The following is a 25,509-nucleotide window of genomic DNA, read 5'->3' as shown; positions in this document are numbered from 1 at the left end:
CTCTCCTAGCTTTTTACAGTAGCCATCAATCCTTGGGATTCCTTGGCAGCCACATCACTCCAATCTATGCTTCCACAGTTACGTGGCATTCTCCCTGTGTATCTTTGTGTTCCACATGGCCTACTTATAAGGACACCAGTCATTGGATTTAGGGTGCACCCTAATCCAGTATGACCATATATTATTAACTTGATTACATTTTCAAAGCCTCCAATCACAAACAAGGTCCTATTCACAAATACTGGGGATTAGGACTTAAACATACCTTTTTGGGGGACAATTCAACCCATAACTCTTTCATAGCCTATTATTAAAGTACTGTTTTCCTAAATGGGGTTACATAATTCCATCCCAATGATTCATTTCCCAGAATGTTTTTTTCCTTTTGAAACAAGCAAGTTCATATAATATCTACACCTAATAATCTGACTTTCAACTAAAATGGGATGTCTAATTTCTAATCGAGTTTAGTACATATTAGAGCTGTCTTCAAAATCTACTTCACATAGTGAAAGCAAGGTAGTACAGTCAAAGTTACATTAGGCCCTGTGGGGAGATTAAAAAAATGATAAAAAAAAATTGGCTCCTACTCTCATATAGTTTACAGCCTTGAGATTTCACAGCATAGAATGTTCGCAATGGAAGGGATCATAAAGATCATCTATTCTAAACCATTCATTTTACAGATGAGGTCTTTGAGGCCCAGTGAGGTTAACTAATTTGCCCAGGGCTCACAAAGTTAATTGGGGAAACACAACATGCAAGGGAAACAAATGAAGGGCACAATTTTAAAGAAATCCAGCTACTCTTCTGCTTTTGTGTATGAGGTACACAGTGAATGCCGATGATGTGACATAGAGATTAGATCGAAGTCTGGCAGTCAAGAGCAATTTCTGGAGTAGGTGCCAAGGCTCTTCATCTCCTTTGCTGTCATCTCTGTAGCCTCTCAGAAAGCAAAATAACTTCCTGACCTGACCTTTCTTTTCCTGGGGCATGGGCTTAACTCAAGTTTCAGTTGTCTGGGGAAGCAACACCTTTAGAGTAGAAAGCACAAGGTTGTGCTGCTCTGCCTCTTGTAATTCTCTGATGAAGATAAACTAATGGTGGAGAAGTAGCCCCCAGGGTGGGTGGGGTCTGGAAGAAAGGATTCAGGAGTTATAGATTTGCTGTAGATAAGAGAACTGTGATACACAGTTCACTCTTTCTGGTTTCAAAAAGGAAATATGTAGTATAACCGATTTTGAAGGGGAAAAAAAAAGGGTAAATTGCCTACTTCAAAGACAACCAATTGCTGGAATAGCTTTCAAGTCAGTTTGTAAGTCAAAGCTCTTCTTTCCTTTCTCCTTTCACAGAAAATGTTTGATATATCGAAAAAATAAAAAATAAAACACAAAAAACAAACAAACAAAAAAACCAAAAAACTACCATTAATGGAATTAAAAACAACCAACCACTGGAGTTAAAGAACAATGAGGTACCATGGCCTTCTATCATAACCTAACTAAAGATTTCATAGAACAACAAAGAAACTGAAAAAAATGGTAAGAAATTATAGGAAGAAACCAAGACTTTGCATATCTGTTTATTTTTCAACTGGCATTGAATCATCATCAACTGAGCCTACTTTCTCTGAATTAATGGAACTAACATTTAATCTGACTTGCCTAATATGGGGATAGGCTTACTTCTTTCTTATAAAGTGTACAAGATTTAAAATTAAAGTAGAAAAGCATCACTTTCTAAGCCTACTATTTTGGGATGCAGTGAACAATTAACTATGTTTCTACCAATTTATTCAAAATTTCATTCAAAATATTCTTTACATAATTACATTTCTTAGAGCTAACTGTTTAAGAACTGCAATTTCAAATTAGGTGATTTCAAGTACACCTAGATGTGAATTAACACAAATTTTAGCATCATCTGCTTGAAAACAGAGCTTCAAAGAAACCAAGTAACATGTTATAGATTAACATAAACAAATTTACATAATCAGAGATTCAAAGACATAGTAGAATGTCACATGTTCTTTGGAGTTTTGAAAAAGAATAAAATTTGACACATAATGCATTATAAGGATCACCTCCGTGGATGTCTAAGTATGGAACAGAATTTTTGGCTTTACTAGCAAGAAGAATTACAAATTGAATGTGTTGAGTGTATGCATATCACGCTTCTATGGGGATGATTACACAATTGTGACAATAGCAAAAAACTAACTCTCATGAAATGATCCTCCTTATAAGAAACTTACAATGCAAGCTAACTTTGGAAAACTCCGCAAATGAATTAGTAACTAGAAGAGTCACTCTTCCACTTATTACTGACTTATGCCTAGAGAGCTGAGTTTTTTGTCATTTATGATACAGCTGAGAAGAAGAGCTCTTTAGTGTTTTTTTCATTAGAAACTTCATGAAGATCTGTAATTGGACAAGTACCCATTACCTAGGCATTAAATCTAAATTCTTTAGTAGTCCCCACACTTTACTTCATTAGTCAAACACACACACACAAATCAATGCAAGATTTCAATAAGAAATTTATAGGGAAATGTAATTTCACATGATAGTTCGTCTCACTATACTTCAATTTAGTAATTATTTGATTTACCTTCTGAAAACTGTAGAGCTGATTCACGTGTATAACTTTTTCTTTCTAATACAATAGACTATTTAAACTAAAAAGGATATGTGTGTGTGTATATATGTATACACACACACACACACACATATATTTTTTTAGACGGAGTCTTGCTCTGTTACCCAGGTTGGAGTGCAATGGCACAATCTCGGCTCACTGCAACCCCTGCCTCCCAGGTTCAAGTGATTCTCCTGCCTCAGCCTCCGGAGTAGCTGGGATTACAGGCATGTGCCATCATGCCCAGCTAATTTTGTATTTTTAGTACAGACGGGTTTCACCATGTTGGTCAGGCTGGTCTCAAACTCCTGATCTCAGGTGATCCACCCGCCTTGGCCTCCTAAAGTGCTGGGATTACAGGTGTGAGTCACAGCACCCGGCCTATATATATTTTTTGAGACAGAGTCTCACTCTGTTGCCCAGGCTGGAGTGCACTTGCACTATTTGTGCTCACTGTAACCTCCACCTCCCAGGTTCAAGCAATTCTCCCTGCCTCAGCCTCCCGAGTAGATGAGATTACAGGGGCCAGCTACCATGTCTGGCCGATTTTTGTATAATTAGTAGAGATGGGGTTTCACCATGTTGGCCAGGCTGGTCTTGAACTCCTGACTTCAGGCAATCTGCCCACCTTGGCCTCCCAAAGTGCTGGGATTACAGGGGTAAGCCACTGTACCCGGCCATAAAAAGGATATGTGTGTGTATGTGTGTGTGTATATATATATGATTTTTTTTTTTTTGAGACGGAATTCTGCTCTTGTTGCCCAGACTGGAGTGCAATGGCGTAATCTCGGCTCACCACAACCTCCAACTCCCGGCTTCAAGTGATTCTCCTACCTCAGCCTCCTGAGTAGCTGGGATTACAGGCATATGCCACCGCACCCAGCTAATTTTGTATTTTTTTAAGTAGAGATGGGGTTTCTGCATGTTGGTCAGGCTGGTCTCGAACTCCCTACCTCGGCCTCCCAAAGTGCTGGGATTACAGGCGTGAGCCACCGTGCCCGGCCATGTATATTTTTTAAAGCAGTATTACTCATTCAATTGAAAAAATTAATTCTACAGCTCTGGCTTTTTGAAGCCTTATTTCATACTACAAGTTCTATACAAAAGCACTGTTCACTGTTTAAGCTCTTAAATATTGGTTACATTTCAGGATTTCAGTCCTCAGACCAGAAGACATGATTTAATTAAGATTAGGCAAGATGCAGACATGTATTGTACACAACGGTGGCAGAAAGGACCTTTAGAGTGCCTCTACCTTTGCTACTTTGCTAACATAAGCCCAAGTGAACTTCACTCATTTTTTTATGCAAATCCTTGGCTGGGGAGTGGCTTAAGTGTAAACTTACACTTTCCACCACTAAAGTGTTCAGCCACGACTTCTCTTAGCTCCATGTGGAAGGCACAGCTATAATTTATAACCAAATCAAAACACCATAGTCAATTATGGGTATATATTTCATGACTTTAACTAAAATGTGAACATTACTTTTCCAATCTTTATGTTACTGTGATGTGACTTATCTTTAAATAGACTCAAATTAATGAGAAAATATGGACATTTCACTTAGAATGAAAGACTCAGATGATAGGAAATTTGTCTCAAATGTTAATATTAATGTGTTGGATTCTAACAACACAAAGCTGCAATTAAACTAAATTTTACATATAATATGATGCACGTATGTAGATTTCTAATGTTTTCCTGATGACTCAAGTAGAGTGCTTTATTTTTAAAAAAACTGGTTATGTTGTTCACTTCAGGTTTACAATATTAATGCTATTTTGTGATCAGTTTGGTAAGCCCTACAATATTTCCCAAAATGACTTATAGATGCAACAATGACAACTATTTTACTTAGCTAACATGATAATTAGAACCTAAACTTGCATTTCAGGTTGCCATATCACCTATACAGAACTGACAACAAGCTATTTTCTTGGCAAATACCTGATTGATGGTTCATTTTTAGCATGCTTGGAGAAACACATTAATAAGATAACCCATGTCTTTTTTCACTCTATAATATCTACAGACGATCTCTATTTCAGATGACTCTAAGTAGCTAAACACGAAGAAAAAAGAACACCTTTCTGGCTCATTAAGGCAATTGCTCAAGCTGTCATTAGAATTCTCTCTCTGAAAATGCAGTACAGGATGCAGCAGGCCTTGTCTGCTGCAGAAACTAATGGCACAGAGCTACCTTTTGACAGCAGGACTAAATTTACATACTTTACATATTCAGTGAGTAAAGGAATAATTTACAATAATCAAATATGCTATGTTTGGGGTATTTTCCCCTCATTTGAAATACACCTGTCTACTTTGTAAGCCTAGTCATCGACAACCGCATAGGAAATGAATTAATTGAGCCAAAGCAAAAAGAGGCCTTTTTTACTTATTTAACCCTACCCATTTTCTATAGGGCAATTGTAAATTACGCCTCAGAAGATAAATAGCAAGTCATGCCTGAAAAGATGAGATGCTCTGGTTTTCATCCTCAGACCTGCTAGGCTGACTACCTGTCAGATAAGGCAGCAGCCAGGATTATGCCTTGAAAAGCTGACAAACCAAGATTTTTATCATTAAATCAAACCTGCTGGGTTTAAACTCTGTGAACTTTAATTATCTCATATTTAATTAGAAGAACTAGATTAAACCAAAAGTGGAGGGTGGGGGGAGGTCCTGGCAAAGGAGAATCAAGGAGTTATGGGGGATGAGGAGACTTCATATCCACAAATCAGATTTCTCATTTCTAATAAAGGAAGGTTTACATTTAGAGGAGATTCAAGGAATCACTGGGCTGCACAATACTAGAAGTTATCTAGTCCATTCCAGAATGATAATCATCTACCCTGTTCTTTATTATTATTATTATTATTATTATTTTGAGATGGAGTCATGCTCCGTCACTCAGGCTGGAGTGCGGTGGCACGATCTCTGCTCACTGCAACCTCTGCCTCCCGGGTTCAAGCGATTCTCCTGTCTCAGCCTCTCGAGTAGCTGGGATTACAGGCACCCACCACCATGCCCGGTTAATTTTTTGTATTTTTAGTAGAGACAGGGTTTCACCATGTCAGCCAGGCTGGTCTCGAACCCCTCACCTCAGTGATCCACCCGCCTCGGCCTCCCAAAGTGCTGGGATTACAGGTGTGAGCCACTGCGCCTGGCCTTACCCTGTTCTTTAAAATCTCTGCAGGAAGAGGTTCTGCATATTTGAAAAGGTTTAAAACTAATAAGGGCACTATAAGTCAGTTTACCAGACAATCAGAAAATGAAAATTTTTATACTTCAACAACTAAAAGATAAAAATAATCTGCGCTCCAGAGGTTGCTTTTATTACTATTTTTCTTTATGTAAGGCAAGACAGCATAATTAACAGTACTTGCAGAGTATCTTGTTTCATAATAGAATAGAGTCCTAAGACAATGAATTATTTAACCAGTAAGTATTCATTGATGATCTACTCCAGCAGTTGGCAAACCTTCTCTGTAAAGGGTCAGCTAGTAAATATTTTAGGCTTTGTGGACCAGAGTCTCTGTCACAATTGCCCAACTCTACTGCTGTAGCCCAAAAGCAGGCACAAATAATATGTAAATGAATAAATGTGGCTATGTTGCAAAAAAATGTATTTATGGAAAGTTGAATTTCATATAATTTTCATGTCACAAAATGTTGTTTTTCTTGTGGTTTTTGAGACAGTCCCTCTGTTGCCCAGGCTGGAGTGCAGTGGCAAGATCTCTGCTCGCTGCAACCTCTGCCTCCTGGGTTCAAGCGATTCTCCTGCCTCAGCCTCCCGAGTAGCTGGGACTACAGGCACCAGTTACCACGCCCAGCTAATTTTTGTACTTTTAGTACAGACGGGTTTCACCACGTTGGCCAGGCTGGTCTCGAACTTCTGACCTCAAGTGATCCACCTACCTTGGCCTCCCAAAGTGTTGGGATTACAGGCGTGAGCCACCACGTCCAGCCCTTATGATTGTTTTCTCACCATTTAAAATCATAAGAAATATTCTTGCCGGGCGCGGTGGCTTACGCCTGTAATCCCAGCACTTTGGGAGGCCAAGGTGGGCAGATCACGAGGTCAGGAGTTTGAGACCAGCCTCACCAACCTGGTGAAACCCCGTCTCAGTAGCATGTGCCTGTAATCCCAGCTACTCAGCAGGCTGAGGCAGGATAATCACTTGATTCCAGAAGGCAGAGGTTGCAGTGAGCCAAGATTACGCCATTGCATTCCAGCCTGGGCGATACAGCGAGACTCCATCTCAAAAATAAATAAATAAATAGATAAATTAAAAAAAAGAAAGAACTATTATTAGGTTTTGGACTGGATTTGGCTTATAGGCCATAGTTTGTTATCCCATGGTCTCTTCTACACTTAAGTCACCATGAAGGGGAGAGAAAATGATACAACACATGGCCACTTTTCTCTTCTTTTCTTTTCTTTTTTTTTTGAGACGGAGTCTCGCTCTGTCACCCAGGCTGGAGTGCAGTAGCGCGAACTCGGCTCACTGCAAGCTCCGCCTCCCAGGTTCACGTCATTCTCCTGCCTCAGCCTCCCGAGTAGCTGGGACTACAGGCGCCCACCATCACGCCCGGCTAATTTTTATTTTTTATTTATTTTTTCTTTTTTAGCAGAGACGGGGTTTCACCGTGTTAGCCAGTATGGTCTCGATCTCCTCACTTCATGATCTACCCGCCTCGGTCTCCCAAAGTGCTGGGATTACAGGCGTGAGCCACTGCGCCCGGCCTACATGGCCACTTTCCACAATGGTTGGGAAAACAAGACAGAAATATTTTTTAAATTGGCAAATAATATAAAGCTGCACATAATAAAGGGCTAAAGTGTGTGGGGATCCCACAGGCTAAAAGAGTCAAGGCAGGAGGAGGACATGACTCTATGAGAGCTAGAATAGTCAGAACAGGATGCATGTAGCAACTAGTTGTACCAGGAAGAACTAGGTGGACTTATATAAGTGGAGAAAAGAAGGAAAGAGCACTCCAGGTGAGAGAAATAACATAAACCAGGAGAGAGAAATGTGAATTAGCAGGTTGCATTTGAGGGAATGTAGGAGAAAGGCCTGTCTAAGCAGAATCAATTGGAGAAATTAATTCAGTCACTCAATAGATAACTATTGATCACTTCTGTGTGTCAAGCATTTTGCTAAACATTAGAGATACTGTGATGAGTAAGGCACAATCCTTGCCCTCCAATTGCTCACGGTCTTGTTAGAAGGACAAACAAGCAAGCAATTATAATACAGGATAAGATGCTTACACTGAGGTGTAAAACTCCCTGGAAATAACTATGGCAATTTAAAAAATTATGTCAATTCTCAACACTCCATTCATTTGCATTTAAGGTAGAGATCTGTGATTTAAACCATAAAGGGAATCCAAATGCAAAATAAAAATCCCTGCGTGACCCACACAAGGCCTGATTATTTAAATATTCAAACGTAACTGCCTTTCCTAGAGAAACAGCAAAATCACATAAACTTCCTATAAGTGATTTTAGGAAACCCTTTGAAGATTGTAATTTTAAAAGGGATTATTATTTTAATAGCTTGATTCACTGCAACTGGGCATTATGTCGTTGGTCCTAACAATGCACATACACCTATCTGTAAACCTTTTCAGCAATGAGGTAAATTACTATGGAAAAGCCTGAAAGTGTTTTTTCACCAGAGATCTTTAAGAAGAGGATTTATATCTACCTGCATGAGATGGCTCAGGATCAATAATGCCTAGAGCATAGCATGAATTTTCAACTTTTTGATTTGAAATCTCTTAAGAGCATTCCAGTGAATATTTCTACAAATTATATCATTCATTCTTTAAAAATGTAGTAGTGTTACCACACTTACTTGAGGTAAGAACTAAAAATTCAGCTACGAGTGTTTAGAGCACCATGACCAAAGAAAATTGGAAGGAAATCATAAATCTTTTGCATGAGCCCCTAAGGAAAAGGCAACATTGTAAGGAAATAGCATGGAATTAGACAAACTGGTGTTCAGATTCTGATTCAGCCATTCACCAGCTATGACCTTGGCCAAACTACTTAACTTCTCTAATCTTCCATTCCTTCCCCTGTAAATTTGGGAAAAGAAAAGCTAATGCTCAGGAATGTTGTGAAGATGCAATGAGATGGTATATATATGACACCTAGAACAGTGCCAAGCAAATAATAGGTACTCAAGAAATGTTAAAGTCCTCCATTTTTTCTGTATTTTTCTTTCTTTCTTTTTTTTTTTGAGACAGAGTTTCACTCTTGTTGCCCAGTCTGGAGTGCAATGGCGCCATCTTGGCTCACTGCAACCTCCACCTCCCAGGTTCAAGTAATTCTCCTGCCTCAGCCTCCCAAGTAGCTGGGATTACAGGTGCACCACCATGCCCGGCTAATTTTTTGTATTTTTAGTAGAGATGGGGTTTCACCATGTTGGCCAGGCTGGTCTCGAACTCCTGACCTCAGGTGATCCACCTGCCTTGGCCTCCCAAACTGTTGGGATTACAGGCGTGAGCCACCATGCCCAGCCCATTCTTTCTTCATTGCCAGTTTCAACTCAACATTTTTAGGCAATGACCCCAAGCAACAGGCACAAAGATGTCATTTGCGTGGTAAGCGAGCATAAAAGAGAGAACAGGCCTACCTATGTATAACCTTTCTTCTGTGGTTATTGTGGGCAGCATGTTGTGGGTAGTGCGACTTAACAACCAACTCTGCTATAGAAGGCACCTCTTGAACCTCCCCTTCCTCCTGAATCCAAATATGCATCTGCATTCTCCACTTTCACTGTTTCCTTTTAATGTTCTCTCAGCCATGGACCTCTCCTCAAAAGCCAGGGTCCTTGGTGAGCAGAATAAATAAATGGTGAGAAAGACCAGAGGAAAATATAATTTTCCTAGCGATACCTCCATTTTCTACAATAGTTAAGAAATATTATTTGCTTTTTCTCAGTTCATTTCCAAACTAATTCTCACACCCTTGGAATGCTCTAATACCAATACTGCCACTTGCGAAGAGTATGTCATTCGGGCTCCTCTATACGGCATTAAGATGAGGCTTCCTCAGTAAATAATATATGTGGAAGCTTCTCTGAGCTAGAACAAGCATACCTCTTTTGTGCATAGCAACTCCCATGACCTAGAAGTGCTTCCTGCAGTTATGTTCCTAAGCTGAATATTTCACATGCTTTGGAGCTGAGAGCCAAGAGCCCCGTCTCTTGCATGGTTGTTTTTATTTTTATTTTTTTTCTTAACACAGTCTTGAAATCTTCATTATCTCCAAATATTCTATCCATGTTTGCTACTAAATGTACATGTAGTAGTGCTATTGCCCAATATGATTTCTGAATGGATTAATGATCAAATCCATTTTATATTTCCATGTATACAACTCACAGGATTCTTCAAGTATCTCAATCGTAGCATACCAATAGGTAAAGAAATCACTTCGCTATGAATCATATCTGAAGGACTGTGATCCCATATAGGAACATGTAAATAATCAAGGGTTTAGGTAAATGATATAAATACATTTGCACAAGCCTGAATGCATAAACTTCATACATGCAAAGATAGAAAAATACAAGTGTTACATGAGTTATTTGCAATTATGTCTTAAAACACTCAGGGTATTTCTGAGTGTTCAAGTTAATGAAGTTCTTGAAAATATGGATTAATTTAAATATACTAAAATTATGTATTACATATATGTATGTGTGTGTGTATGCGTGTACACATGCGCTATATATGGCTAATAACTGGCAAAAACATGGCTACCCTAGTGGCTTTTGTCTTTATATAATAGTCACTCCAATAATGACTAGTATACATTTTAAAAACACATTCACAGGATAGAGATCATATCTTAGACTGCTTTTGTATCCCGCTTAATGCCTGGCAGAATGTTCTGCACAACACAGTAAGCATACAGTCTTGAATGAAAGCTAGAAATATTCATTGTAGACTATGTATCTGTTCTTCCCAAGTCTATATTTTCTTTCCAGGTATATATATGGTTAACCATCATGAAATCGGTATTAAGGGGCAAATAGCATAAATTTTATGAGAAAGCCTTAGGCAGAAATAAAAGAGGACCGGACAAAATGAATATCATGTTTCCACTAGAAACTTTTACTCCTTGATTATCTTAAAAAGTCATGTTGTACATTCACCCAATCCTGTTTAAAACAGCACTCAGGCCGTTTATGTAGCTGATCTTGGATTAGCCCTTGTTGCACAGGAATGATTTACCACTGCAGAAAAGAAGAAATAAAGAGAAATATTATTTGAAATGTATGAATAAAAAACCATAATGCACCTAGAACACTGAATAAGACAAAAGCATAAATAACTCATTTATAATATTGATTTATGATTGTGCTACTGTAACTTGAAATGAGAGTCTCAACAAATTAGGCTATAAATAACACACAAATCTCATATTTATTTCATTAGTTATCATGCAGGTCATGATAAACGTGTCACAAAATAAAGGAATGAACTGGGTACTGCCAGCACTCCATCTCAAGCTGCATTCTTGCTTGTTTCTTTGGAAAGTTGTAAGTTAATGAATAGATGCTACTTTCTATGATACAGATGTCCTTCACTACTCGAATCTATTGAATTCAGCAATGAATACATATTCATGAATGTGCACTCTTCTCAAAACAGGGATTTAGACAGTCTACTCCATTAAACATAAGTTTATTTTTTCTTCCAGGTGTCAGCTAGGAAATCAACATTTTGGTCAGTGGCCTTTTCATAATGTTTGTCCTAATGGATGCCACCTGGAAATAAAATCAACTGATATTTAGTAGAGTATATTTTCCAAATTTCCATTCTAGGAAGAGTATTATTTTAGGAAGAAGTAATTAATTCTAACTATTAGAAATTAACATAGATTTATAAATACAACTGTAGCTGAATCTGGTGCTAATTAAAACAAGAGTTAAACAAAACTATATAATTCACTTTTTATTATACATTCATATTCTATTGATGATGATAATAATTAGAGCCTATGCTATCATCAACTTGATGTTTTCATAGCTATACTGTTTTATATTGGTCATCCTACCATGGTTTCTATGTACCTGATGAGGCCAACTGTGTTCTGTGTCAGTCTGTTCCAGTTACCTGTGTTTTGATTTAGTGACTTGCCACATTGATATAATGTTTTACAATCATCTAAATGGTGAATACATATTAACTAATGTTTTAGTGTTAAATGTTCACACAAAACCTAATAAACAGTGCACCTCCAAACTTTCTTGGCTTCCTTTACAAGTAATACACCGTTTTTTTTTTTTTTTTTTTTTTTTAAAAAAAGACCTTTCAAATATTCTAGTCATGCTCAATCAATAAATACACCAAAATCAAACTTAAATAATAGGTTTTCTAGCTATAAAACAATACACGCTTGACAATATGGAAGAAATACAGGAAATAATTTTGTCAAATTTTGTTAAGCCAAGAAGAATGGGAAACGGGGCGGTAAAGGCCATATGTATGCCAGATTCATATAGTGGTTTCTGTTCTTGATGTTGAGATCAATAAACATCTGAGCACCTTCTATGTTTCCATCACAGCGGTAAGATACTGTGGCTAATGAATATGATGCAAGTCCTTAACTCCTTAAAGACTAATGTACTTTGGACAACCATTCTATCCTATTCATCCTAAGTGACCACAATGATTACTAAGAGCAGCAGTCATGCTCATAGGTGATGGTGGCCAAAGGCTGACATTCGGAACATTACAATGGGCTAATATTCTACTCTCTTGCAAGAGCTGTCTCTTCTATGGACAATATGATGGCAGAAGGGATGCAATGTGGAAAAATCCTAAGTAGAAAAATTTTACTTCTGTTTATTTTTTTAAAAAGTATTCCCCTGACAGCTTGGTCTGATTGACAGCTCTTACAGACTGACCTAATGAACCTTCAGCCTGGGAGCCTTCACACATTGCCTGATAAGCAGTGAACTCAAGTTTTACTGTAGCCATCATCTCCTGAGCCCCAGTGATCTGACTAAAGTGGCATGGCCTCCAAATACAACTGTGAACATTTATTGCAGGCCAATCCCAGCAGGAACGTTGTCAAACTGATTTTTCAGCTTTTATAGTCTCTCTGCAAATCAGCCCAAATCACATTGTTCCAGGTTTAGAGTAAGCATCTAATTGTGTATCCCTATGGCCTCTGCTAAGATTTTGCAAAGGTGTTAAATTATGGTATATGAAAACATCACAGAGCCACAAGTGTATATGCAAATTATCTGCTTATTCCCCTATAGAGTGTGAAAAATATTTTAAAGTTTTTTTATAAAACTACTGTTCATCTTATAGCTATTCTATTTGTCTGTTTCTTCCTTACCCATTAGGGTCAGTTTGTAAATGTATACCAGGGAAGATGAGACAAAAGGCTGGGGCAGGAATGATTCAGGATCGTGATTAACACCAAAGAAAATGTCCTGTACAAAGGGAATCCGCAAGTCACATTTAGAGGATTCTTCTACATTGTTTATGTTAGGTCTTAAAGTATAATTCCTCAGGAAAAATGCAGAAACCAGGATACTAGTCTACTACAAAGAAGGAAGACTTCGTGCATTTATTTCAAATCTTTGTAAAACAACATCAAAAAGAAGTTAGTCTAACTATGACTAGTTTTCTAGAAACAAGAATGACTTACTCTGGAATTAAATGAGCATCGTGGGACTGTAATGCATGGAAGCTGTAGTTAACATTTTGAACTTCTGAAACCACTTTCATGGTGGACCTTTCCTATCTCATATTCTCAAATTAAATAAAACATTTGTTGCTCTAAATTTGGGATAAAAGGGTGTGTTCATCAGATTATACTACTTATATAGAATTTGAATTTAGCTTTAAATTGTCCTTCATTCCTCTTTGAAACTAGAATGATGAATCTGGACAGACTAATCTTTTGCAAAAGTAACCACAGAAATGAAGATACTGCAATCCATAGAAAAAGAAAAAATATATACAATATTTTTCACTTCTTACCTAAAGCATATTTAATCAAATGTCTTTGAATTTGTCAGCAATACATATAAACATACCTATACACACATATTCTCTCTCTCTCTCTCAAGCTACTAAGCTACCAAAATAAAGATAGCCTCTAAATGCCAACATAAAACCAGGCAAACACCAATGGATTTGGTAAATCTATTTTGCTGAACCTCAACTACCCCCTCTGGGGCTTTGACCTGTACTTGCAGCATTACTTTTGCATAACTATGGTAAAACAGCTGCAAGAGCAACAACAAAAACAAAGATTAATTCACTCAGCTGGTTCAGGGGGAGATTTGTGGCAAGGTGTTCTTCCTCTAAAAGCTCTAAATCCATCTAGTTTCCAATGTGTTCTAAGCATTTCAATCCATATTTTTTTCTATGTGGGCATAAGAAGAGAAGTATACTGACATATTTAGGTCCTGGGTCACAGTAGCTGAAACAGATGTGAGACAAAATTCCGCTTTTTTAATACTTCAGTAAAGAATCCCATCAAATTGTTTCTTAAGTCTCAAACGCCTAACTATAGATTTAACTGGGTATTTGTATCTTGTATACTTTTTAAAATCTTTGATTCTGTACATAATATGAATGATTTTTTTTTTTTTTTTTTTGAGACGGAGTCTCACTGTGTCTCCCAGGCTGGAGTGCAGTGGCGTGATCTCGGCTCACTGCAAGCTCCGCCTCCCGGGTTCACGCCATTCTCCCGCCTCAGCCTCCCAAGTAGCTGAGACTACAGGCGCCCGCCACCACGCCCGGCTAGTTTTTTGTATTTTTAGTAGAGACGGGGTTTCACCATGTTAGCCAGGATAGTCTCGATCTCCTGACCTCATGATCCACCCGCCTCGGCCTCCCAAAGTGCTGGGATTACAGGCTTGAGCCACCGCGCCCGGCCAATATGAATGATTTTTTAAACAACCTACATACGTTGGTAAGATCTGTCCTCTTCAAGGTAGTTATTTTAGGAGCTACAGAATTAAGTAATGATTCTATCATTGGCAAAAAACGTTTGTGAAGTCCTTCTTCGGGATATCTTTACAGTAGGCCTCACAGCCTTTTAAATAGTTTTGATGACAGCAAGTCTTTGACATTTAATAGATTTGAGTTTTAGAAAACAAATATTTCAGAGCCAAATTAATAAGTAACCTGGGTAACTAAGCTGTGCAATACTAAAGTTTGATTAAACACTAGATGTAACTGAAGAAATGATACTGAATTTCTTCTGTAGCTCAAATTCAAGGTACTGCAGAACATTCATTTGGATAAATAAATTCTGGTTGGGGCCAAGTGTGGTGGCTCTTGCTTGTAATCCCAGCACTTTGGGAGGCCAAGGTGAGTGGATCACCTGAGGTCAGGAGTTTGAGACCAGCCTGACCAACATGGTGAAACCCCGTATTTACTAAAAATACAAAATTATCCAGGCATGGTGGTGCATGCCTGTAATCCCAGCTACTTGGGAGGCTGAGGCAGGAGAATCGTTTGAACCCAGGAGGTGGAGGTTGCAGTGAGCTGAGATTGCACCATTGTACTCCAGCCTGGGCAACAAGAGCAAAACTTCACCTCAAAACAAACAAACGAAAAAAATTCTGGTTGGTTTGGTAACAAAAGCGACATACAATCATCCCCGGGTATCCATGAGAAATTGGTTCCAGAACTTCCTTTGGAAACCCAAAAATTAGCAGATGCTCAAGTCCCTTATCTAAGATGGCATAGTATTTGCATATCACCTATGCACATCCTCCTGTATACTTTAAATCATCTCTTGACAACTTAAAATACCTAATAAAATGTTAATGCTATGTAAAAGTTGTTACATTGTGTTGTTTAGGGGACATGGAAAAAGTCTGTGCATGTTTAGTACAGATGCAATTTTTAAAAATATTTTCGATATGCCTTTCATTGAATCCATGAATGTAGAATCTATGGATATGAAATGGCAATTGTATTCAGTAAAATACAGATAAATGCATAAATGTTTGTGTGTGTGTATGTGTGTGAATTCTAAAGCAAGACAAGATAGTTCATTTTACAGATTAGGAAATGGAGGGCCTGAAGTTAGTGTAGTCGTAGTAAAGTCCCTGGTATATAGTGAAGTGCTTAAAAAATATTTATGAGGCCGGGCGCGGTGGCTCAAGCCTGTAATCCCAGCACTTTGGGAGGCTGAGACGGGCGGATCACGAGGTCAGGAGATCGAGACCATCCTGGCTAACACGGTGAAACCCCGTCTCTACTAAAAATACAAAAAACTAGCCGGGCGAGGTGGCAGGCGCCTGTAGTCCCAGCTACTCCGGAGGCTGAGGCAGGAGAATGGCATGAAACCGGGAGGCGGAGCTTGCAGTGAGCCGAGATCCGGCCACTGCACTCCAGCCCGAGCGACAGAGCAAGACTCCGTCTCATAAAAAAAAAAAAAAAAAAAAAAAAAAAAAATTTATGTAGCTAACGTGATGATCCATGGAGAAATAAACACTATACTTTAAAACTCTGTTAGAGTGCTAGGATTATAGGTGTAGCAAACATCTGTCTATTTGCCAGCCCTTCCCATACATTTCTCAGAGAATCTGCTCTTTCATCCAGTCCCTGGAAAAGGTGACAGTCCTATGCACCATGTGATCTTATCTCTGCTCTGGCTGATTGGCCACAGACTGAACACCTGACTTAAGGGAAACAAATTCACAGGCTAGCTGGGTCAGTCAGATTCTGTCACAAGAATCTGAACTTGGAGAGACCCATGCCACATAAAGATAGGCACTTGAAGTAAGCATCATACTGTATCATAGCTGTGGCAGTCATGTTCAAAGGAAACCAATGCGTGATCTCGGCTCACTGCAAGCTCCGCCTCCTGGGTTCACGCCATTCTCCTGCCTCAGCCTCCTGATTAGCTGGGACTACAGGTGTGTGCCACCACACCCAGCTGATTTTTTTTTTTTTTTTTTTTGTATTTTTAGTAGAGATGGGGTTTCACCATGTTAGCCAGGATGGTCTCGATCTCCTGACCTTGTGATCTGCCCGCCTCAGCCTCCCAAAGTGCTAGGATTACAGGTGTGAGCCACCACGCCTGGCCCAAGAGCAACTTGTATTTCTAACTTTTCCATTTTAGTTCCAGCCTAAGACACTCATGGTCTCACTGTTGTTTCCTATCCTTGGATGTCCACAAGGTTGCTTATCACATCCTTAAATACATACCCCTTCACTCAAGCTACCTTGTGTAGATTTCTATTCCATACAACAAAGCAGTGCCTATGACAATGCGGTAATGGACCTGATTCCTCCTTTTAGTTTGTCAATTTAAAAAATTAGAAAAATAATTTTTAACTGTTCATGGAATGGCTAAATGCCCAGGGAGATTAAGTGATTCACTCCAAGTCATTCACACAGTGATGGGTCAAGCATTAGAAACCAGATCTCCTAACTCATCACAGACCCTGGAGTTACATAACCTTGGAAATGTTACTTAACCTCTCCTTGACTCAGTTTCCCCCACTATAACAGGGAATATAGTAATAATACTTAACCTCTCTAATAGGATTTTTGTGAGGATTAAATTTGTTATTATATAATACAAATAGTAGAGGCCAGGAGCAGTGGCTCATGCCTGTAATCCCAGCATTTCGGAGGCCGAGGTGGGCGGATCACCTGAGGTCAGAAGTTTGAGATCGACCTGGCCAACATGGTGAAACCCTGTCTCTACCAAAAATACAAAAATTAGTCAGGTGTGGTAGTATACGCCTATAGTCCCAGCTACTTGAGGGGCTGAGGCAGGAGAATCGCTTGAACCCAGAAGGCAGAGGTTGCAGTGAGCCGAGATCGCCCCATTGCACTCCAGCTTGGTGACAGAGTGAGACTCAGTCTCAAAAAAAAAAAAAAAAATGTAATAGCTGATTGAAGCAGGGAAGGAACCTGACCTACAGGGGAACCATCCTAGGCTTGTCAAAGACTTGGGCCTTGTGCAAAAAACAAACAAACAAACAAAAAAACAAACAAACACAGGGAAAAGAAAAAGATTCAAATAACATTCCTGTCACAGGAACATAGAATTGGGACCCAAGAATCATTGCCAGGAGGAAGAAGAAGCAGTTAGATGAGGATAAGTAGTCTCGTTTCAAGCACTAAAGGGCCCAGGAACTCACGCTGTGAAGGACCGCAGAGCCACCTTGAAAGGACAGCAAAGATCCCATTTCCAGGGCTCCAGGTCTAGGTATATAATACATCCTGCCCTGAATTCCCTTGAGCCTTTCTGTATCTGTTCAATGAACACCCAGTTTAAGTAGCTTTTTGTTCCTTGTAATCAGAAGAGACTCAATTAAGTAAAATGCTTATTAATAGTATCTTAACTTTTTGTACAAAAATTAAAAGCAATCACACACACAAACAGCATAGAATGGAGGTCCCAGATGCTTCCTATTTCAAACTTTTTTTTTTTTTTTAAGTGTTCTCACACTCTGTTGCAGCATGGTCATCACAATACTCTCATTTCTCTCTTTCTAAGTAAAAAGTGCGTTATCACCATGTTATCATCAGGAACTAGATGGCACAGGTCTTAAGAATGAGTAATTAATCATTCTATATCCATTTAGCATCATTGGATTCATTTTGTTTAACATGATAGATAATAGCTTAAGCCTACATTCTTCCAATTAAAATGTGAAAATGTTCTTTACAAAGGTCTTCTACCCTTACAAAGCTAAGCAAACTCTACAGCATATTCTATAATTAGCACTCTGAAAATATTTTTTAAAGCAACAAAACAGCAACCTGAGCACAAACCAAGACTACTGCAAATTGTAAACAACTTCAGATGATTTACAGCAAAAGAATTCGACAAAGCTTCCTTAATGTCAGGATATAAACAGTCCTTAGTGCTATTTAGTTAAATGATAATTATAAAACCCACTGAACTGAATGAGAATTTGGATTGTCAGACAAATGTTTGTAAGGGGTTAATTAATTCATATGAACTACACAGCTCAGCTGAAAATGGGCTCATTATTCTAAACCACCAACTTTGTCTGCTTCTTGTATAGTCCTCCTTTCTCCATCAGATTTATCCTGTTGCACCCCCACCCACAGTAACGAATGTCAGGAGATAGAAATATTTTAAAGGAAATGTGAGCTACAGGCATTTTGCAAGAGTACATCAGGGGTACAAAGATGTCTGCTGGAACACTGAAATGGAAAGATCATTTATTAGTGCACCATGGTTCATAACATCCCAAAGGGTTCAATATTTTCATTACGCACATAAACATACCCCCTCTTCCTTTTCAAATGCCTCATTACAGCTAAGCCTGGAGCTTTTTTCTTAAAAAGCTTTCCTCTGAAATTATTAATAATTTGAAGTTCCCTACAGGCCAAGGATATTATTACAGTCAAAATGCATCAATATGTATATATACTTATATACTCTCTTTTATGCTATTTTAAATAACAAAGTATTTAGTGGAAACAGTAAAGAATTTATAAGCTATATACAGAAAAGCCTAGAGGAAGATGGCAATATCCCAGACTCCAAGGAAACAGCTCTTGAAGCTTATTAGGTGGGTGTAGGAGACTGTAATAGGATTATGAGTTTTGGTTTAGCCTGTCCATCATTTCAAAATCCCCATAACTAAAGGGAATATCTTCATAGGGGTCTGAGTTTAATATTGAAGCTGCTTTATTTAATTCTTCCTATTTTATAATGCTGAGTGCTAATTAGTTCCATCCACTTTCTTCAGGCTTGTCAATAAGGCAACTTGGAAGCCAAGAACCTGCTGAATTATGGATTAACCAGTTCTGTAACAGCGTGTTCAAGCAACCTAGTTAGCTACTCCAAAATGTAATGTTATTATGGGCACAGGAAAGCATAAAATACTATTTTGTTATGTTCTGCTTGAAAGAAAAAAAATAACTCCCTACCAGTGAACTGTTTATTTCTGATGCATTAATGAACATTTTAGATATGTAAAACTAAAATAACATTTACTGTTGTGTGTGTTAAACATAGCCTATTAAATTCACAATAGCCATAATAATATTTACTACAAAAAAAAAAAAAAAAAAGAAAAAGACAAACTAGTCTTAGAATTTGGAGTACAGAAAAGAAAAATCTTAAAGGCAGAAAGACTGAGAGACTGACATGAGTTCCCTCATCTACCTTCACTTTCATTGAACCTGCATCCCAATCTCCCTGGGCCTTCCCATCACTTTCTTAACTCTTGCCATTTCAATTGACTCCTTTCTGGTGCAGCTAGATGCTAGAATCGGCCCTGTAGGGTCATACATTCTGGAATTAGAAGTAATGTTAGAGATAAACTGATGTAGCTCTCTTATTTCACAAGTGAATTAACTGAGATCCAAAGGTCAAGTGAACTATTCGAGGTCATACAAGCTAGTTGATAGTAAAGTTAAAAAATGAATCCAAGTCTCCTGATTCCTTGTTCAATGCTCCTTCACTTCTACTTACCATCATAACTATCCCATTCAACCATGTCCAAACTCGTTGCCCTCACTAGGCTGCTGAGCTATCCCCTCCACCAGGCATAATTTTTTTTAGCCACAAGGAATTCAGCCATGATCAAGCACTGACAAAACGCAACTTAGCTATGTCTACTGTGTGCTCTGTGGTTTGACTCCCCGAGTGTCCCCAGATCTCCCCTGCCTCCACAGGCTTCCAATTCTGCCTTCCTTTCTTCATTTCTAAATGATTAGCTTGATTTCTACCTTGTCAAAATGAATCTATCTCCCAGGAGTTTAATCATCTGCCTTCACCTAGAAACCAATTGTTTTCTATTCTGCTCCTCTTTGTGGTAGAGACAACTCTCCTTTTCTCCCCTCCTGAAGATTGATTTATTTATTAAGGCATTTATTGAAATACATGGATTCCCTTCCTTACTGGCAACTTCAGTCTCTCCTTTTTTACTGCTGCCTTTTCTTTAAACTCTTTTAAACTCTTTTAAACTATTCTTTAAACTATTTTAAACTAATAAAAATCATAATAGCAGTAATAATAACCAGCTAGTACATACAAAGTATTTATTATTGAGACAGCCAGGTGGGAGGGGGTCCCTGGAGAAACTCTAAACAGCCCACTGAGGTGGAGCCTCGTTAAGTTTACATTGAGGAGGAGACTGGCCCCTCCTCTTCCTGTGTGGAAGCTGGGATTCCAACATCCTGCTCTAGCAGGGACTCTGGCCTTGCGAGAGTCCCTGTTTCCCCCTTTTCTTCCTTTTCACTGAACAAAACCCTGTCTTACTCAAGATTCAAACTGTCTGCGAGCCTGAATTTTTGTGGCTGTGGGACAAAGAACTCTGTCTTTAGCGGAACTGAGGAAAAGTTTTCCAACATTTTGTGCTAGGGACCATTTTAGGTACTTAGAAAGTATTAACTTCATTAATCCTCATAATAACCCATGAGGTAGGTATAACTATTATCCTCATTTTACAGATAAGGAAACTGATACATAGGTTAAATAACTTGCCCAAGATACACAACTAGGAAGTGGTAGTGCCAGGATTTGAACCCAGAGAGCTTAGCTCCAGATTCTGTGCTCTTAACCATCATGCTGCCTCTTTAATATATGTCATATCCATACCATCACTTATGAGCTCTAATACACTGAGCAAGTTACTTCTCAGAGACTCAGTTTCCCGATATATAAAATTAAAATAATATTGCTAATTTTGTAGGATTGATATGAGGATTATGTGAACTAGAGAATATACATAACCCATCATGCCTGGCATATATAAACATCCAATAAATGACAATGTTATCATGATGAGATTAATAACCACCAAATTTGGCTTTTATCAACAAAATGTTCCAAGGAAGTACTCCCAGAGGGAGATAGCTCTATTATGTATTTAAGAAATCCTTACAAAACCCTGTTCTAAACACAATGTTAACTCATATAGTTCTCAAAACTACCACGAGGAAAATCCTACTATCATTTCCATTTTACATGTGAGAACATTGAGGCAGAAAGGTAATACACTGCCTCAAGGTCACAAAGCTAGTAAGTGGCAGAGTCAAGATTTAGACCCACACAGTCTAACTCCATAGTTTTTGGTATAACTATAGCACTAAGCGAGACTCTCAACTCTCCTTAGCCCAGTGGACTAAGACAAGCATCTTTACAACATGGCAGCTAGCTTGAGAGTAAACTTGAGACGCCCACGGCATGGAAGAATAGCATAGATGCATATAGTCACAGTAAGTTTAAAAAGGTGTTTTCTACTGTAGTGTTCCCCAAACTTGTCAGCTGAAGAGGATTATCTAGAGATTAAAAGAAAAAACAAAAACAGAATCCTTGGCCCCCTCCCATACCTACTAAGCCAGACTCTGGGAATGGAGATTAGTAGAAGTTAATAGAGGACCAAATTAGAATCACATAGGAAGCGTTTTCAAAATCCCCACGACCAGGACCTATCCATGGAGACTCTGCTTCAGCACATCCATGTTGGTTCCTAGACCTCACTTGTTACCTTTAGAGGATTCTAGAGAGACAACAACTTACTGAAAACTGACAGAGAGAAGTATTTATCATTCCTTCATTATATGAAATATACCTACATATAATCAAATAGTTGATGAGGGGGCATTTTTGTTTTTTAAGAAGTCGTCAAACTAATTAAAGGAGGAATAATAGAATAGTACTCTTTTGAACTAATGGACCTAGAGAATCATCAGCGGCTGCTAATATAACAAAAAGAGTCAACTAGCCATCATGTGCTCCCATGTAAAACCTCACAACACCAACAACAATAAGGACGTCTTGACAAAAAGGTAAAACCTGAATCTGATCAAGCCTTAGAGTGGCTTGGTTTATCTAACTATAAATTTATAGAAAATATATGGAGTAGGGGGACAGGCAAAGAAACAGGTAAATAACACTAATGCGATGCAATAAACAAAATATAAACTCAATCAGACAAATGACCTGGTTGCTTCAACAATAACAAGTGGGCTGGGCATGGTGGCTCACACCTGTAATCCTAACACTTTGGGAGGTCAAGGTGAGAGAATCGCTTGAGCTCAAGATTTTGGAAAGAGAGAAAGAGAGAAAGAAAGAGAGAAAGAGAGAAAGAGAGAAAGGAAGAAAGGAAGAAAGGAAAGAAGGAAGGAAGGAAGGAAGGAAGGAAAGAAGGAAGGAAGGAAGGAAGGAAGGAAGGAAGGAAGGAAGGAAGGAAAAAAAAGACCTCTGAAAATTACAAGAAAAAAAGAGAAACAGATGAAAAGGTGGAGCAGTCAGCCTCCAAGATGATCCTCCCCAATTATCCCAATCCCTTGGTATTCACACTCTGGTGTAATTCCCTCCCACATGGTTTCTGGGTTGGTTTTTGTGATTGGTAGAATATGACACAAGTATTGTTATATCGCTTCCAAGACTAGGATACAGAATGCTCTGTGGTTTCCTCTTTGCTTTCTCTCTTAGATCACTCACTCTTGGGGAGGCCAGCTGCCATGTTGTAAAGGTGCTTGTCTTAGTCCATTTGGGCTACTATAACAAAATACCCAATGGTATTTATTGCTCACAGTTCTGGGGGCTGGGACGTTTAATATCAAGGCACCAGTAAATTCGGTATCTGATAAGGGCTCGTTCTCTGTTTCATAGAGGCACTTTCTCGGTGTCCTCATATGGTTGAAGGAGCAAACATGCTTCCTTGAACTTCTTTTATAAGGGTAATCACTTTCCAAAGGCCTCACCTTTTAATACTACCACATTGGAGACTATGTTTCAAAATATGTATTTTGCGAGGACAAAACATTCAGACCATAGCAACAGTCAAGAAGCTCTATAGAGAGGCCAGTATAGTGGAGAAGTGAGCTTGGAGTAGATCTTCTAGCCTCAGTCAGGCCCAGAGACAATGGACTACCATCTCATGACAGACACTGAAACCATCACTCAGTTAAACTGCTCCCAAATTCCTGACCCACAGAAACTATGAGATAATAAACATTTGTAGTTTTAAACTACTACGTTTTAAAGGTAACTTGGTATGCAGCAATTGATAACTAATTGATAATTAACACAAGGGGGATTCCATTGTTAAAAAGAGACTTAACAGAACCATAATAATGAATCAACTTTGTTTAGTTCCCAATTCAAACTGACCAAAAAGAGTAGATAATCGGCTGGGCGTGGTGGCTCACACCTGTAATCTCAGCACTTTGGGAGAGGGGCGGATCATTTGAGCTCAGGAGTTGGAGATCAGTCTAGCCAACATGGTGAAACCCCAACTCTACTAAAAATACAATAATTAGCCAGGCGTGGTGGTGGGTGCCTGTAATCCCAGCTACTCGGGAGGCTTTGGCAGGAGGATTGCCTGAACCCAGGAGGCAGAGGTTGCAGTGAGCCGAGATAGTGCCACTGCACTCCAGCCTGAGTGACAGAGCAAGACTCCGCCTCAAAAACAAAAAACAAAACAAAAAAACCAAAGCAGATAATCAGGGAAATGTAAACACTAAATAGATATTTGTTATTAAGAATTATTTTTCTTAGTAAGATATGATAATAGTATTTGGTTATATTAGAAATAATCATCTTTTATGGATGCTTATAGAAACATTTACAGATGAAAAAAATATAATGTCTGAGATCTGTTTCAAAATATCCAAGAGTAGCAGTATGGAGAAAACAAAATTGATCAAGAATTGATCGTTGTGGAAGCTGGGTTCATGTTTTTTTTTTTTTTTTTTAATATTATTGTATTTTGTTTATACTTGAAAATTTCAAAATAAAGAGTGAATAAGTAAAGAGAAAAAAAAACCATTGACTGACTATTAAGGTTCCACATCAGATGAAGCAATTCCAACCAAGCCACCCAATTAGGAGAGGCACAGTCCCAATAGCCAAATAGGGCTCATCTATGGGTATTAGTGCCTGCAAATTCATACATGGTACACACATACTGTTATATACATATCCTTATCTCTTACTTCTTTGGTGTGTCCATGTCTTTTCTCCTCAGCTAGACATAGGATAGTAACTTAGGGACATACACTGTTTATTTATTGTTTGGTTTATCATTGAGGATTGCTTTTAAGTTCAAGGAGGACATGAGCATTTCTGTAGGAAGAAGTCAATTTAAAGAAAGACATTAAGAAAGAAGGCAGCATGATTCTGAAGGAGGTAAGAGGAAAGAGATTAGGAGCACAAAGTTTGCCTCAGGAAGTGACACTGAGGGAAATGAAGGGAACTTAGAAAAGATGGTCATTTACTAAGACTGTCAGGTGCGAGTTTCAGTTTGAGGGACTACAGCGAATAGAGAAAATCTGGAAGAATAGCCAAGGCATATGATTCAGTGAACAGTGAACAAGGAGACTGCTAAGGAGTGATGAAGATGCAACTAAAGCTACAAACATACTTCAAACATATAAAATAAGGGTAGTATTTAAGATTCTTCCCCAAGGGCAGTGAATTTATTTTTACTATATTTGGTTTTGTTGTTGTATTTCATTATTACATTTAAGGGGAGAGGAATGAGTAACAATAACTGTGCTTCAATTGTAACATTACTAACAGGGAGATATTCTAAATACATTATTCTTTATGGTGTATATGTTTTCACAGGAAACTTTCCCAATAGCTTGAATAATTTATGATTTGATTTTAATATTTTGCAATCATTTGGAAGTATGTAAATATTTATTCTCTTATTTCGTCAAAGTCTGAAAAAAGCAAGGATCAACAGCAAACAAGTAAACAACGAACAAAAGCAACATCAAAAGTAGAAACGTCACATTTGAGGAAAAAAGATAAATTTTAACCTATAACTGGGCCATTTACAAAAGAATAATCAGATAAATATTTGTTTCCATGGCCATCTGAGAATAATGCCTCAATAAATAGCTATGGACGC

At 38.4% G+C, this 25,509-nt stretch overlaps 1 protein-coding gene across 5 annotated transcripts in view; it reads right to left on the bottom strand.

Moving 5' to 3' along the window:
* Window positions 1-25,509, bottom strand: part of DIAPH2 (diaphanous related formin 2) — a 918,351-nt gene that overhangs the window by 115,401 nt on the left and 777,441 nt on the right. Inside the window, exon 28 of one of the 5 annotated variants that reach the window (XM_077988111.1) lies at window positions 10,751-10,893. The exons of the other annotated variants lie outside the window; for them this stretch is intronic. Within the exon in view, the coding sequence (XP_077844237.1) occupies window positions 10,844-10,893 (50 nt within the window). The 3' untranslated portion in view covers window positions 10,751-10,843. Of the gene's footprint in view, window positions 1-10,750; window positions 10,894-25,509 lie in introns of those variants that run through there. 5 annotated transcript variants of the gene reach the window in all.

The sequence above is a fragment of the Macaca mulatta genome, chromosome X (assembly GCF_049350105.2).
Source record: "Macaca mulatta isolate MMU2019108-1 chromosome X, T2T-MMU8v2.0, whole genome shotgun sequence".
In the NCBI taxonomy this organism is placed as follows: domain Eukaryota; kingdom Metazoa; phylum Chordata; class Mammalia; order Primates; family Cercopithecidae; genus Macaca; species Macaca mulatta.
Note: the sequence above shows the minus strand (reverse complement) of the source record. Positions and strands in the feature narration are given on the sequence as shown.